General features: G+C 43.5%; 2 protein-coding genes across 5 annotated transcripts in view; one reads left to right on the top strand and one right to left on the bottom strand.

The window, feature by feature from the left end:
* Positions 1 to 15,169, bottom strand: part of LOC311063680 (kinase D-interacting substrate of 220 kDa B-like) — a 63,067-nt gene that overhangs the window by 33,516 nt on the left and 14,382 nt on the right. For all 4 annotated transcript variants that reach the window (XM_084083214.1, XM_084083217.1, XM_084083216.1 and 1 more), the window contains exons 11-23: positions 14,922 to 15,020; positions 14,119 to 14,296; positions 13,534 to 13,698; positions 12,662 to 12,841; positions 11,797 to 11,962; positions 9,934 to 10,085; positions 9,578 to 9,681; positions 9,015 to 9,200; positions 8,279 to 8,419; positions 7,738 to 7,975; positions 7,230 to 7,318; positions 6,879 to 7,023; positions 6,233 to 6,395 (exon numbers count right to left, since the gene is read on the bottom strand). In XM_084083214.1, the coding sequence (XP_083939340.1) occupies positions 6,233 to 6,395; positions 6,879 to 7,023; positions 7,230 to 7,318; positions 7,738 to 7,975; positions 8,279 to 8,419; positions 9,015 to 9,200; positions 9,578 to 9,681; positions 9,934 to 10,085; positions 11,797 to 11,962; positions 12,662 to 12,841; positions 13,534 to 13,698; positions 14,119 to 14,296; positions 14,922 to 15,020 (2,006 nt within the window). The remainder of the gene's footprint in view (positions 1 to 6,232; positions 6,396 to 6,878; positions 7,024 to 7,229; positions 7,319 to 7,737; positions 7,976 to 8,278; positions 8,420 to 9,014; positions 9,201 to 9,577; positions 9,682 to 9,933; positions 10,086 to 11,796; positions 11,963 to 12,661; positions 12,842 to 13,533; positions 13,699 to 14,118; positions 14,297 to 14,921; positions 15,021 to 15,169) is intronic.
* LOC311063841 (E3 ubiquitin-protein ligase TRIM35-like) lies at positions 2,851 to 4,008 on the top strand (the record flags this gene model as incomplete). The annotated part of the gene is made up of 1 exon (XM_084083450.1): positions 2,851 to 4,008. The coding sequence occupies one exon, from the start codon at positions 2,851 to 2,853 to the stop codon at positions 4,006 to 4,008; it is 1,158 nt and encodes a 385-aa protein (XP_083939576.1).

Genomic DNA, 15,169 nt, shown 5'->3' with positions numbered 1-15,169 from the left:
GGTGCTCAAATGAAGGAAAGTGCGGAAGTAGAGCGTTCTTCCAGGTGCTTCATGCGCTGTTGAGCAACTTTCATTGAAATGAAAAGGTGTAAGGTGTAAAGATATATTATAACTCTATGTTTGTAACCCATGTCACGTGCGTGTTTAAAATACATTAAGACCGGGAAAGCATCTGTGTCATTTTAGATTTTTAAACACTTTATCCATTATTTTATACTGTTGCTATTAGCTATTTGGAGCAAAGTTTATGTTAGCAGGCCTTGATGGCACCGTAATGCTGAATTATACTTAGTTGTGTGCCGAAAATAGCTGATCTACAAGCTGTGAGCTTGTAGATCAGCTATTTTCGGGAGCGTAAAATGACTTGTCTTAGTTCTACTGGATCTCTTCTCCACTAGTCCCTCCCTAACATTTAGTCTAGTTTTTATTTGTTGACAAAATTGTCAATATATTTAGTCTTAGCTTTAGACATCATTGCCTAGTTTTTATTTAGTTTTTCGTCAGTGAAAAAAGGTAGTCGACTGTCACACCCCAGGCTGGGTGAGGGTAGTAAGTAACCCTAGTACTTTCAAGTACTATCAGACATACTCACTAAGGATGGCAAAGCACGCAGAAGGGCAAGTTTTAACAAGTTTATTTCCCCCAAAGTGTCAAGTGAAGTGGCAAAAACAAAGGAGACCAATTGTCTCCTTAGAGACTCGAAGCTGCACACCTCTCCCAGCAGACAGCAGACAACACACTAACAGAGAGTGAGCAGCTCACCCCTATATAGCCCCATGGCCCCTCCCACCAGAACGAACCAAATAATTAGGGGGATTTCTGATATTGTCACCGGTGTTCCTCTTCAACACCCGCTGTCACATCGACAGCGGGTGTTGAACATTTTTCGTCATAGTTTTAGTCGACGAAATTAACACTACTTGGGAGGGTCCACTCAGAGGATTTTACTATCTAGAATTGGGTCCCAGAGATATATATATATATATATATATATAAATGGTTTCAAATGGGGGTCCGTGGCCTAATGCATATCAAACTGGGGGTCCTTGAAGTGAAAAGATATAAAAATCACTGTGTTATACAACTCTTGGATCGATCACAGTGATCCTTCATTGCACTGCATGTTACCAGTAGACCAATTGGGAACCAATTATGTTTTCAATATGCCAACGCCGAGAAAATGTTTTGTTTGTTTTTTGTTTATTGTTCTTGCTCAGCTCTCAGGGATTGCCGTTTGGGCTTTTTTTGTTCTTGTAAATGTACGTCCTCCACGGTTAAATGTGGTTAAGTAGTATGACGTAATATTTATACAAATCACTTTTGTTTTTTTCAGTGATTTGCTGTTTACCACCCAACGTGAGGCTTTTGCAAAGCTCTGTTAATTCCACTTTCAAAGTGTATAATTAGAGTAGTCTGGAAACCAGACAAATCTGCCAGTGCAAAAAAATATATATAGCCCTCGGCTAGATTTGGGTCTGGCCCCGCTCGATTTTGATTGGATTTCCCTGCCCCCGAAGTTGTGGGGCACCAATCAGGGCCCAGAATGCAAATATGCGGCGGGTTTATCACCAGAATTTGCCACTTGGAAATTCAGGTTCCCCACAGAGATTCCAGACTAATATCTACGCAGTGATATTAATCTGGCCATGCCAGGCTATAATTAGAACCCAACTGATGCCAGAAATTTGAGTCCGATGCTGAAAGTGGTTAAAAGTCGGGACACATCGGAAGCATAATTGGCGATACCGATCAAAAACATCAAATAATGACCGATACATTGGTCAGACCGATATATCCGTCAGGCTCTAGTTATAATTGACGTCTGAAGCTAAAGTAGACAGCCGTTATTTGATGCTTACACTGATTGACTGGTCAACCTGTGCACTGCCATAGCAGTTCTACACATCCACACAGCGGTAACCGCCTACCATTCCGACATCTCGCCACTCCGACTAGTGGCTTCCGCGTGCGGTTAGGGTTAGGGTTAGGTATAGGGTTCGTTAACGTCGGAAAGGCGACATGTAACCCACAGAGCCTAAACCATTTTGAAATGAAAAGGGTTGAGAAAGACTGCAGAGAAATGTAGCGCATGTAGGCTAATTTACTTGAGTACTGTACTTGAGTGAATTTTACGAGTATCTGTACTTTACTTGAGTATTTGTATTCCTGAATAATTATGACTTTCACTCCACTACATTGCAGGGAAACATTGCTGTAACACTGCTGTAGCACCCCCTATGGATGCAGTTGAGTTGTTTTATGTGAATATTGTCATGGCAGACCCCTGAACAGTGTTTGTGCCATGATTGGTGCGAATGGGAGCAATGGTGCGCTTCGGTGATGTGTGGTGCCCCTGGCTTGCCAGTACCTATCACCTTATGTTTTGCATCAATCTCCTCCCTTGCCCAAATATGGAGTTCCACACTGATGTCATCAATATAACGGTGGGTGTCCACCACTCTTGCTTAAGTATGGTGATGTCTAGTTAGTCTATTTGCAGATAAACCAATATCAGAAAGCAGCACAAGGACAGTTTTTTTCCACAGCTACAGAAGGTAATACCGACCAATTACCTTCGGTAATTATCAACAACCAGGATTATTCAGCATTAACACGATTTGACTCACAGATTTTCTTGCCTTGAGGAAGAAGAGTGTTTAGCTTCACCCAGAAATGGAGTCGTCTCTGACGGAAAGTTTTTCAGGAGATTTTTCCTGTGCTGTGTGTCGTGACATTTTTAAACATCCTGTTCTGCTGTTATGTAGCCACAGCTTCTGTAAAGCCTGTCTGTATGAGTGGTGGACACATAAGGAAATGAAAGAATGTCCAGTTTGTAAGAACATATCTTCAATGGATGAACCACCCTGTAACCTGGCTCTGAAGAACCTGTGTGAGACCTTCATACAGGAGAAACGTCGGAAAATGGATCCCAAGGAGGCAGCCGAGGAATCACTGGAGCTCTTACAAGAGAAGTTGAAGATCTTTACTAAAGTTCGAACAAACTGTGACCAAACAGCAGAACACATTAAGGTCCAGGCCCAGAACACAGAGAGGCAGATTAAGGAACAGTTTAAGGAGCTTCATCAGTTTCTACAAGAGGAAGAGGAGAATAGGATTGCTGCACTGAGGGAGGATGAGTCAAAGAAGAGTCAGATTATGAGGGAGAAGATTGAGGGTCTGAACAGAGAGATGTCAACCCTTTCAAACACAATCAGAGCCATAGAGGAGGAGCTGAAAGCTGAACGCATCACGGAGATCTACAAGACCGCAGTGGAAAGAGTCCAGTTCACACTGCAGGACCCACAGCCGGTCTCTGGAGCACTGATAGATGAGGTCAAACATCTGGGCAACCTGACCTTCAGAGTCTGGGACAAGATGAAGGAGATTATCACCTACACTCCTGTCATTCTGGACCCCAACACTGGCCATCCAAGACTGATCCTGTCTGGTGATCTGACCAGTGTGAGACGTGGAGGGGAACAGCAGCTTCCTGACAACCCAGAGAGATTTGACCTCTACTGCCGAGTGCTGAGTTCTGCAGGATTTAACTCAGGGTCTCACAGCTGGGATGTTGAGGTTGGAGACAATAGTCACTGGACAGTAGGTGTGTTAGCAGAGTCTATGCAGAGGAAGGGGAAAAGAGTCGGTCAGTGCTGGAAAATAAGTTTATATGATGGCAAATACACAGCACACTCCAAGCCTGCAGGGTCAATCACTGGTGTCTCAGTGAAGCAGAAACCCAAGAGAATCCGAGTCCAGCTGGACTGGAGCAGAGGAAAGCTGTCCTTCTCTGATCCTGATACTAACATACTCCTACACACCTTCCAACAGACTTTCTCTGACACACTCTTTCCATACATTCATAACGGTGATGACGCTCTCCCTCTGAAGATGTTACCACGGAAGATGAGCGTAATTAAGGAAGAGGATGACCACGCCAGGGTTTTCGCTAGGCACGTTTCAAGCCGACCACCGTGCCTTCAGGTTTTCCGGCCATTCCGGCCATAAAATGTAATGCCTGCAGATACTGCTTGTACGTGTGCTCCAACTGTTCGCTGCACCTCGTTCCTCCCTCACTTTCGTCACAGATGCACTGCATTGTTTGTATTCTTATCCAATAGCATAGTCTCCTAAAGCATAGTAATTCATAGACCCCTTAACAAAAGACGTCACACCGATAAGAACCAGTATGCGCGCGCAGGCCGGCACCAAATGAATCCCATTCTGTCATGTCTCGCTAGGGTGCACCTCACTAGCCAACACACAAGAGGAGGTTGAATGAACTGAACCAGCGCACCCCGAAACAATATGTTGGGAATTGATTGCATGAAACAATCACCTCTGCGTCCAGTCTCAACGTTGGTAAACAAATAATTGGTCTATACTCCATCGCGCAACGGTGGGTGTCTGTCGCTTTGCCAAAAAGAACAAATGGTAGTCAGAAAGGACAAGTGACATATCTACAACCTGATAGCCAAGTGGGTGGGGCACGTTTCACATGGGCTCTAATGCCTGACAGCGAGTCCCCGGTTCGATTCCCGTCCGGCTGGCTACACTGTGACCATTAAAAAAGGCAAAAGAAAATGCCCCCCCAAAAAAAACAAATAAAAGGAGTGTAGCCTATTTATTATACATTGTGGCCCAACATGACAAAGTCTGTTATTTTATTTTTTTAATTGCATTTTTGTTTTGTTCATATTTCAAATGTAAGTAAAATTCACAGTGTAAAATGTGGGTTCCAGAGATATAAAATGGTACCAAATGGAGGTCCGTGGCCTAATGCATATCAAACAGGGGGTCCTTGAAATGAAACAGGTTGAGAATCACTTGGGACGTGTTTTGCAACTTTGAGCTGCGATGTGACTAGTGCTGGGCAAGTTACTTTTATTTTTTAATACATTACATATGACTTATTACCTTCATTTTAAAGTAATACATCTTGTTACATATTACTGTCTGAGCAAGAGCAATATATTACGTATTCGTTTTTAGTTACTTTCACAAAAATGCTCAAATAGAACAACTAAATAGTGTAGATCTTTTGTTTTTACATAAATATCAATAAATGTAATTATAGAGTTGTTCTTCACATGAGCACTATACAGGCCTATTGATTCATATATTAAACACATGTATATTTATTTGACTTAAAAAAGAGTAAACAAATCACATCAGTCTACTGAAGAGGCTTTGCACTGACCTCGGGGGCGAGAGTTAGATGGGCAGGGAGTAAGCATTAACATCTATTTGCTAGTAAATACGCAACGGAAATGATCAGAGTGATCAGATTAAGAACACGATGTTCCATACCATGTTACGTTGTACCATGAGTACCATGAGACTGTTGCTCTTCTGGACATGCTGTCTGTCTGATCTGACAGACCACTATGCGCCGTGGGCCACAGAAAACATTCAGAGACATTCACAGAAAACATTCAGAGATATATTGTTCAAAAAAGTCCACACCCCTGATCTAAACCTGATAGATTATGAGAATGGTTCTTTAATTGCATTTATTTTTCTTCATATTTTTGCATTTTCAGAATATCTTTATAAAGTTTGGGATAGGAGGAGAAAGGTTACTTATAATAGATTAATTTTCATTAACTTTTATGTATTCTATGTGTAGGTATATATGAATGTGTACTGTATGTGGCTTGTTTCAAATCAGGCTGTATTATGTGTTGCTGGTTGGGTATACACTGGAATGTTTGGACTTTGTTTTTGTTTTAAATTGATGTGTCTGATAATCCCATGTGGGATGGGTCAAGAAATTGTCCGGACATGGAAATAAAACATTTGTTCATTCATTCACCAACGTTTACGTCCGCTATTTATTCCCACTGACGCTGTCAAACCAAGTGTCTGATGGTTCCCACTCACGCCTTAACTTTAGCGTGCGTTTTCTCTTCAGTTCTGGACATTTCTTCTTTTCTTGCGTTTTATTTTGTTCATTGCTGTTCATTTCAGTGTTGATGTACAGGGGGGATGTTTCTGAAAATACGGACTGTACTCATGACTGAAAACGTTTGCTAAGGCCAAGTGCCAATCTGTTATTTGTGAAACCGAGTACACAATATAATCATTGGAGCGGACGGAAGTGGCGTTTTTTGGGATGACGCCATATCCGTCGATTCCTTCTGGCACAATCAAGGGATCATTCCTAAGTTGAGTTAGAGCGCCCTCGTGTGGAATTTTCAAAAAGAAAGATCAATCAAAATGTGGTGCTGACCTTTCGTAGATGGTTTTGAGCGAGGCCTGCTCGGGGATGCTGTCGTTCTCCTCCAGGTACAGGATGAGCCAGGACGTCCTGTAGGGCCACTGCTCCGTCAGGTTGATCCACGACGCCAGGCGGTCCCAGTTGAAATTGATCTGATTGGCTCTCAGCAGACGACCTACAGCACAAGGAGGAAACATGAAGGTGTTTCATTTTCATTAACTATGTGTCTATAGGGCCCTATCTCGCCTTACCCCTTATCCCTAAACTTCTTTGCTATTTTTTCGCTATTTTGAAAAACATGTTTAAATAGTTCAATTAGACGATCTACAAGCTGACAGTGTGTCGATGCAGATCGGCTATTTGAACAATTTAAAAATGTTTTTCAAAATAGCAAAAAATAGCAAAGAAGTTTAGGGATAAGGGGTGAGGCAGTGCAAACAGTTAATCAAACTAATCAATTTAATCAATCATAAAAGAAAATAATCAATTTAATACAAAATGATTATAACGGTAATAATCGGTGACAGACTATGAAACACGTTTCAAGTGGTTACTAGACTACTTAATTTAGTCGATTATTTAAAAAAGAAAATAGAAAATAGTCAATATTTCCGTCTCCCTCCTGGTGCAAGCAGGACGTTAAAGAGGAAAGTCCAACCTGTGACAGATACGATGTTCAGCAGTCTCCTCATGGTCTGAGGACTGATGTCACTGAACCAGTCCTCTGTCACCAGCAGCTTGGTCAGGTCGAAGGACATCTGCCTGGTCACCGTGCGCTGCATCTGACGACGGCGGTATGTGTCCTGGATGGAGAGAGAGGAGAGGATTGATTGATTGATTGAATGATTTATGAAAACACAGTTATGCACATGCACGCACGAATACAAGCACGCACGCACACACATACACCCCCACACCCCCCGCACGCGCACACACACACACACACACACACACACACACACACACACACACACACACACACACACACACACACACACAGGGCTCTTACCCTGCGGTTAAGTGTGGTCTTGCTGCCAAACTTGGTCAGTTCTCCAAGGCTGTGCTGGGACAGTTTTCTGTCTAACTCCTCGTGCCAGCCTACAGACAGACAGACAGACAGACAGACAGACAGACAGACACTGTAAAGATACTGAAATTCCCAACATCTCTCTAAGCAGTTTGAGAATTTCATTAATATGTTTTTTTAGATTACGTTCTTGTATGTATACAAGTGTGAGTGTGTGTGTGTGTGTGTGTGTGTGTGTGTGTGTGTGTGTGTGTGTGTGTGTGTGTGTGTGTGTGTGTGTGTGTGTGTGTGTGTGTGTGTGTGTGTGTGTGTGTGTGTGTGTGAGTGAGTGAGTGAGTGAGTGAGTGAGTGAGTGAGTGAGTGAGTGAGTGAGTGAGTGAGTGCAAGCGGGCAGGCGTAAGCGTACGCGTGTGCGTGCGTGCGTACGCGTGTGTGCGTGTGTGTGTGTGTATGCGTGCGCGCATGTCTCGTGCGCGGCTATAGCTTATACCGTCAGGGTTCCCTGTGTCCCCGTTGCCCTGGGTGGCCACACACATCTTCTTAGCACTGCTCAGCCCGCGGCTGTTGAGGAAGACGGGCAGGTGGACGATGTTCCGCATGTAGTCGTGCCCGTTGATGTTGGAGTCCCTCAAGACGCTGTTCAGGTTCTGGTTGATGGCCTTGATGATGATGTGAGGGTCCGACGCAAAGATGGAGATGAAGGGGCCCTTGGAGAACAGCACGCGCACCTGAGAGAAGGAGGAGTAAAGTAACTAAGTACATGTATACTCAAGTATTGTACTTGAGTAAAAATTTGAGGTATCTATATTTTACTGGAGTATTTTCAATTTTCAATACTTTTACTTCTACTCCACGACATCTCAGAGGCAAAAATTGTACTTTTACTCCACTACACTTTTACTCCACTACAACATTATTAGTTACTTTGTAGATTTTTTATTATTATTACAAAACATACATTAACCACTTCAGACTTATATAAACTTTGGCTAGATCGGCTATGAAGGAAGTGACTGTAGAGGTCCTCTCACCGTGTCCAGCATCTGCAGAACTTTGTCCTGTTCACAGGAGTCCAGGCCGTCGATGATGACAGCCAGCCGGGTCTGGTTCTGACTGAAGCCATCGATGGTTCTGGCCATCTGAGCCATCAACTCCACCTCGCTCTTTAACACCTGCAGAGGAGAGGAGGTCACTTTGGGGGTTCTTGGCACAAGAAAGTTTGCGACCTACTGATTTTAGAAGGCATTTGTAGAATCGCCCTCAGGTCTTAAAGGACGACTTCACCCATTTTAAACGTATCTTCATATAATTGGTCCTCACTAATGCTCATTATAATATGGTACCATTGTTATCCATTCACTCTGTGTTCTGAGACACAGAAACACAGAAAAAGAGGTTCAGAAACCCGCCTACCAGCATCATCATCGATGGGGAATCCAAGCTAATAGAGCACCGAAGTCTGAAGTGATTTAGGCATCCTACCTGGGTCGCGGTTCCCAGAGTTGCAGTTTATATAGAGTCTTCTGTACTCTTTATAAACTGCAGGTTTTCTATTCCTGGAAAGTTAGCATGATGTAATGGAAGCCATTGTTATTGCGTAAACATCTAAATAAAAAATGGGAAATCTTTATTTTTACCATTTTATCATGAGTATTAGTGAGGACCAATTACGTGAAGATAGGTTGAAAATTGGTGAATAATTGGCATAACGACTAAATTGTCACGAAAAAAAAAATTGCAATGCAAATAAAATGAATGGAACGTTACCTTCATGAAGCCCTCGCTCTTCAGCTTGTGCATCTTGTTGGCGGCTCCGTGCAGCCTCTTCCTCTGGGAGTTGAGCACCGAGTCGCTCACCCTCCACCAGGTCCGGCAGTTCAGCAGCACGGCCAGGCCCACCACGCTGGCCATGGAGATCAGCACCGCGTTCACCTCGTGGTTGTCCCCGTCCACCTGCAACAACAAGCAGTTTTACTGTCACATCACAGGTTTACAGGTGTAACAGTGGGTGTTTTTGTGCAGGCTCCATCGTTTTTGTATCAGTGGTCCTCCAACTTTTCCATGTCAAGGACCCCCAAAATGATATGTATTTGGCCGCCGACAAAATATGTTGTTCCAGGGACCCCCAGAAGCACAGATCGGAGTAAAAAATGTTCGCTTTAAAACATATATATATTCATTTGCACACATTTTAAACTATTTTACAAAAAGAGCCAAAGAATCACAGGTTTACAGGTTTAAATCTGTGTTTTTTTGTGCAGGCTCCATCGTTTAGTGTTATTTCCATAAGAGAAAGGGGAGGAGAAGAAGAAGAAGGGGGGATGACTGACCTTAAACACGGCCAGCAGGGCCATGCCGGTCACCAGACACAGCAGGACGAAGAGGAAGATGATGAAGGAGGGGATACAACACGTCTGCTTCCACTTCTTCTTTCCTGAGGAACATGGATGCACACGTGGAGTCATTTCATTTCATTAAAGGAGTAGTTCACCCAAAAATATATATACTGTATACTATATCAATTACACACCCCATGAAGCATTTGAATTCAGGGAGATGTTTTTTTGTTTTTTTTTGCATTCCTGAGACAAAAATTAACACATTTTAAAATTAACAAATTATAACATTTGTGATGGTCCCGGCCCCACTTTTTACAAATGGAATAAAGTGATATGGATGAATGAACCTTGTGTTTCTTCGGTCTTAAACACCCTGAAGAGCCTGGTGGCCAGGAAGCCAAACTCTCTCTCACAGGCGTCAGACAGAGTGGCGATCATCTCTGCCATGGAGGTCTCTCCTCCTACGCTGGACAGACGGTTGTAGTCTGTGAACAGGAACCTGCAGGAAAACATCAAATATCATTCACTAAACATTGTATCTCTGTCTGTCTGTCTGTCTGTCTGTCTGTCTGTCTGTCTGTCTGTCTGTCTGTCTGTCTGTCTGTCTGTTACCCCTTGACACATTCAAGGCAGATGGCCGACCACCAGGGCAGGAATTTCAGGAAGGCCACGAATGCCATGGTCGTCGTTGCCCCTCAGTTTGGCCTTGTGCCCCTCAAAAGAAATGCCATGCCCTGAGGCCACAGTGGCCTTAGTGCCCCACCCACACTGCCCCAGCTGACTGTACCACTTTCTCCTCTGTCTCTTTCTTGTCATGTAGACACCAGTGTCTCTTTCTTGTCATGTAGACACCAGTGTCTCTTTCTTGTCATGTAGACACCAGTGTCTCTCTCTTGTCATGTAGACACCAGTGCCTCTCTCTTGTCATGTAGACACCAGTGTCTCTTTCTTGTCATGTAGACACCAGTGTCTCTTTCTTGTCATGTAGACACCAGTGTCTCTCTCTTGTCATGTAGACACCAGTGTCTCTTTCTTGTCATGTAGACACCAGTGTCTCTTTCTTGTCATGTAGACACCAGTGTCTCTCTCTTGTCATGTAGACACCAGTGTCTCTTTCTTGTCATGTAGACACCAGTGTCTCTCTCTTGTCATGTAGACACCAGTGTCTCTTTCTTGTCATGTAGACACCAGTGTCTCTTTCTTGTCATGTAGACACCAGTGTCTCTTTCTTGTCATGTAGACACCAGTGCCTCTTTCTTGTCATGTAGACACCAGTGTCTCTTTCTTGTCATGTAGACACCAGTGTCTCTTTCTTGTCATGTAGACACCAGTGCCTCTTTCTTGTCATGTAGACACCAGTGTCTCTTTCTTGTCATGTAGACACCAGTGTCTCTTTCTTGTCATGTAGACACCAGTGTCTCTTTCTTGTCATGTAGACACCAGTGTCTCTTTCTTGTCATGTAGACACCAGTGTCTCTTTCTTGTCATGTAGACACCAGTGTCTTTTGTTGAGATTCTGAATTCTTAACTCCCCTGAGTCCCGATCTTTAACCAATCCAGTGACTTTGATTGGTGCTGGGCTGAACATGGATCAGATTGTAAACACCATCATTTATTGATTTCACTGCAGATAGTCTACATATTACATTTTAAATCATCCTTAACCCTTAAATTAAATTAATTATTTCAATGGACTACAATCTTGTTTTATTTGAAGGCCTTCCTGCCCTGACAACACCAAAGGCCGAGTGGCCTTGACCCTAAAATGACAAAATTCCAAGCCTGCCCCCAACCCTAGAGCCTGGGCCTGCCTGACGTTTTTTTCCAGTTTAAGGGGGGAGTTTTCTTAACAACTGTCGCACTGTGTGAACTGTAGCCTCTCCATGGAGCACGACTTTCTACTACACTACACTATACTGTATATTATCTTAACACTCTTATATTATACCATTATATACTGTATACACATGTATACACGTTGTACTATATCATATTATCATATACTATCTTACACTAGGGTCTGCCTGACGTTTCTTCCAGTTAAGCGGGAGTTTTTCGTTGCCACTGGCGCAAAATTGCTTGCTCAGGGTGGGACTGTCGGGTCTCTGCTCTACCTGTAAAGTCTTGAGACAACTTGTTGTAATTTGACACTTTAATAAAATTGAATTGAATTGAATATCCAACCGGTAGGCCTCTGGTAGTGTGTTTACCTGACCGGTAGGGCTCTGGTGCTCTGCTCGGGCAGTTCCGGCGGGTTGACAAACATCAGTCTGAGCAGCAGCTCCAGGTATCCGATGTGACGTGCCAGACGAGTGCTGATGAGCCACGCCCAGCTCCACCCCTCCCCCTCGCGACGCCCGCCAAAGTACACAACCACTGTAACACAACACACAGGTACAGTTAGTACACAACCACTGTAACACAACACACAGGTACAGTTAGTACACAACCACTGTAACACAACACATAGGTACAGTTAGTACACAACCACTGTAACACAATATTTGAGATAATCGCAATTATTTTTGCATAATCGTTTCCATGCAGAAAAATGTTCATATTTTTGCAAACATTTTTAAAAGTAGTGGAAATAGCAGAATATCAGATCTACAAGCTCACAAGTATAAAGTTATAAAATGTCTTTGCATAATTAGGATATTTGTCATATCTGCCCTGTGCAACTTCAAAGCCTAAAAGCTAAACAGAAATGTAATTTGTATTCATAATGTTCCATTGTTCAACAACAAAAACACAGTTAAATCGTTAATCGCAATTATTTGTGTGACAATTAATGGTCACTTAAAATGTCACAATCGTGGCCCGGACGGCTGGCGTAGCGGTCCGGGCACCTAGGATGCTAATGCAGTCTGACAGAGCGTCGCGAGTTCGACTCCCGATCCCGACAACCTTTGCTGCGTGTCACTCCCCATCTCTCTCTCTCTCTCCATTTCCTGTCAGACTACTGTATGCTATCAATAAAGGCAGAAAAAGGCCCAAAAATATCTTTAAAATGTATTAAAAAAGTCATAATTGTGACAGCCCTAAGCAGCATATGAACATATATATTAATTATACCAAAGAAGAGGTAGAGCAGTGCCAGCAGACTGAGGGAGATGGCCATGGCCAGTCTAGGGTCCACGGTGAAGCCCAGCACCAGAGCAACAGCGCCACACAGCAGCACCGACAGGAACACCACCAGCCAGCTGAACTGGAACAATGGCTCCACCTGCTGGCCAGCAAACGTCTTCATCTCATCTGGGGGAGATGACAGGAAAGTATAGTTAGTAGCTGTTAAAACCACGTAAAACTCTGTGGGCCATACGGTGTGTTAATGGTTGGAACTTGGTGGATCGCCCCTGGGGTCCTTCAAGTAGAGTTCAGCTTTTTAGAGATGTCACTGTCACGTTAGATCCTCCAGGCTGTATGTGACAACCCGGTCATTTACGACCTATAGTCTTGTGTAAAGCCAGACAACTATTCCATAGTGTCCGAATGCTATAGTCTGGAACTACACCTCCCGAATGCTGAGTAAATGAATCTGTCATCACTTTGTCATTTACGTTCAAGCTATATAGGCTTTGATTATTTTCATTTATATTAGGACACATTTTTTGCGACTGTCAAGGCGAAACGGAAGCGGGGAGGAGGCATCACTTCCCCTATATCCCTGGATCATTTTCAGCGCTTCCGTTGCTCCAGACTGTATGACGGAAGCATTTGAAAATTGTGAAAATGCTCCAATTAGCACTATGTTTTGCATATTAAACTTTGCTCTTACTGAGATCTCTACATAATCTATCACATTTCAGACATTTATACATCTCAGATTGACTCGGTTTAATCTATACATGTACTGTAGATCTCCAAGCAGTCTTTAATAGTTCTCATATCAGTCTCATGTTCAACGTTTTCTTTTTTATGTGTGTGTGTTTTAATGTTTTTCTCACCCTCCAGTTTCTTGAGCAGGAAGGACTTCCCGCTGCCCCACTGAGCGTACAGACCCACGCAGATGGGGGGCTGCATGGTGGGCTCGCTCAAGATGTCCGCCAGGGCGCTGCTGTACAGGTCGTAGCCCAGCATGTCCCCGTCTGACTCGGTGGGGGACAGGTGGCCTGCGGAGAGAGGACAACACTGGTCGTATAGTAAAAGCATAAGTGATATTTGTTTGGTTTAAACAAAAACGTTAAAGCTCTATATTGTGATAGTAATCTAGCTCTACATTTTATTCTATTACTTTTGAGGATTCAGTTTAATAATTATCAAAAGTAGCAGATCTACAAGCTCGAAACACGGCGCAGATATACAAGCTCACAAGAGCTTTTGTGCATCTGCTATTTTTGAACACTTAAATAGCACTTTCAAACACTTTCAAATCTTTAAAGTGTTTGAAATGTTTTTAAAATAATTAAAATAAATAAGGGGTCCGCGGCCAAATACGTATAAATTGAGAACTAACTATTTAGAAGGTATTTGTAGAATCGGCCTCAGGTCTTAATGGGTTAACGTGTGAGAATGATAGTGGGTGGTCTTACGCGCTCCAAAGATCTGTGTGAGGATGCTCTTCTGGTGGCTGCAGTCGATGTTGTAGGGCGTCTCGCCCGCCTTGTTGGGCCGGTAGAGCAGGCGGCCATCTTTAGGGTTACGCAGGAGGAGCTCCGCCAGGCGTCGGCTCCGCCCACGGATGGCGATGTGGAGGGGCGTGTCTCCTCTCTGGACACACACACACACACACACACACACACACACACACACACACACACACACACAAGGGCGTGCTTTTAAATGCTTTTGCCATCGGTGGAAATGTAACTAAGTCACGTAATGGTGCTTTAAATGTGCCATGTGTGATACGGCAGTGGTTTTCAACCTGTGGGTCGGGACTCCCAGAGGGGTCCCAACATGATTTAATGTTTTTCTTTTTTTTTGGGGGGGGGGGGGGGGCAGATGCCAGTAAAGTGACAATTTAAGGAGTTTTGAGACCTTTTTATTAACTAATTATTTTGTATTAAATTAGATGAAAAAAGACCATCAAAAGTAATCAGCAAACTATATTGCAAAAACTGCTCAAACATTGGCCAAATTGTCAAATAAAATAAGAAATAGGCAACAAAGATTATGATGTCCGATCTACAAACTCACAAGGCCTCTTACCAAATGTAATGCCTCAACTCCTACAATATCAACTGCTTGTCAGGGTGGGGGGTCCCCAGTTCAAATATGATTTTTTGGGGGGTTGAGAACCACTGTGCTTATGGTACAACGCTGACCCAGGAACAGCTGTTAAGCCGTGTTGTTAACCCGTTGTAAAGTTATGAAGACATTGTGTTTGTCTCACCTTGTCCACAGCGGACACTTTGGCTCCTTTGTCCAGCAGCAGCTCCACGATGTCAATGTTTCTCATTTTAGTGGCTTTGATCAGTGGAGTCTCTCCATCCTGCAGGGCAGACAGACAGACAGACAGACAGACAGACAGACAGACAGACAGACAGACAGACAGACAGACAGACAGACAGACAGACAACCACAAATTGTTTCAAAGAAGTACTGAGAAATCCAAGGCACTCCGTCTTTGATGAAAAAAAC

This window comes from Gymnoscopelus microlampas (assembly GCF_963454915.1).
Source record: "Gymnoscopelus microlampas genome assembly, chromosome: 16".
NCBI lineage: Eukaryota > Metazoa > Chordata > Actinopteri > Myctophiformes > Myctophidae > Gymnoscopelus > Gymnoscopelus microlampas.
The sequence above is the reverse complement of the archived record's forward strand: the minus strand, read 5'-3'. Positions and strand labels throughout refer to the sequence as shown.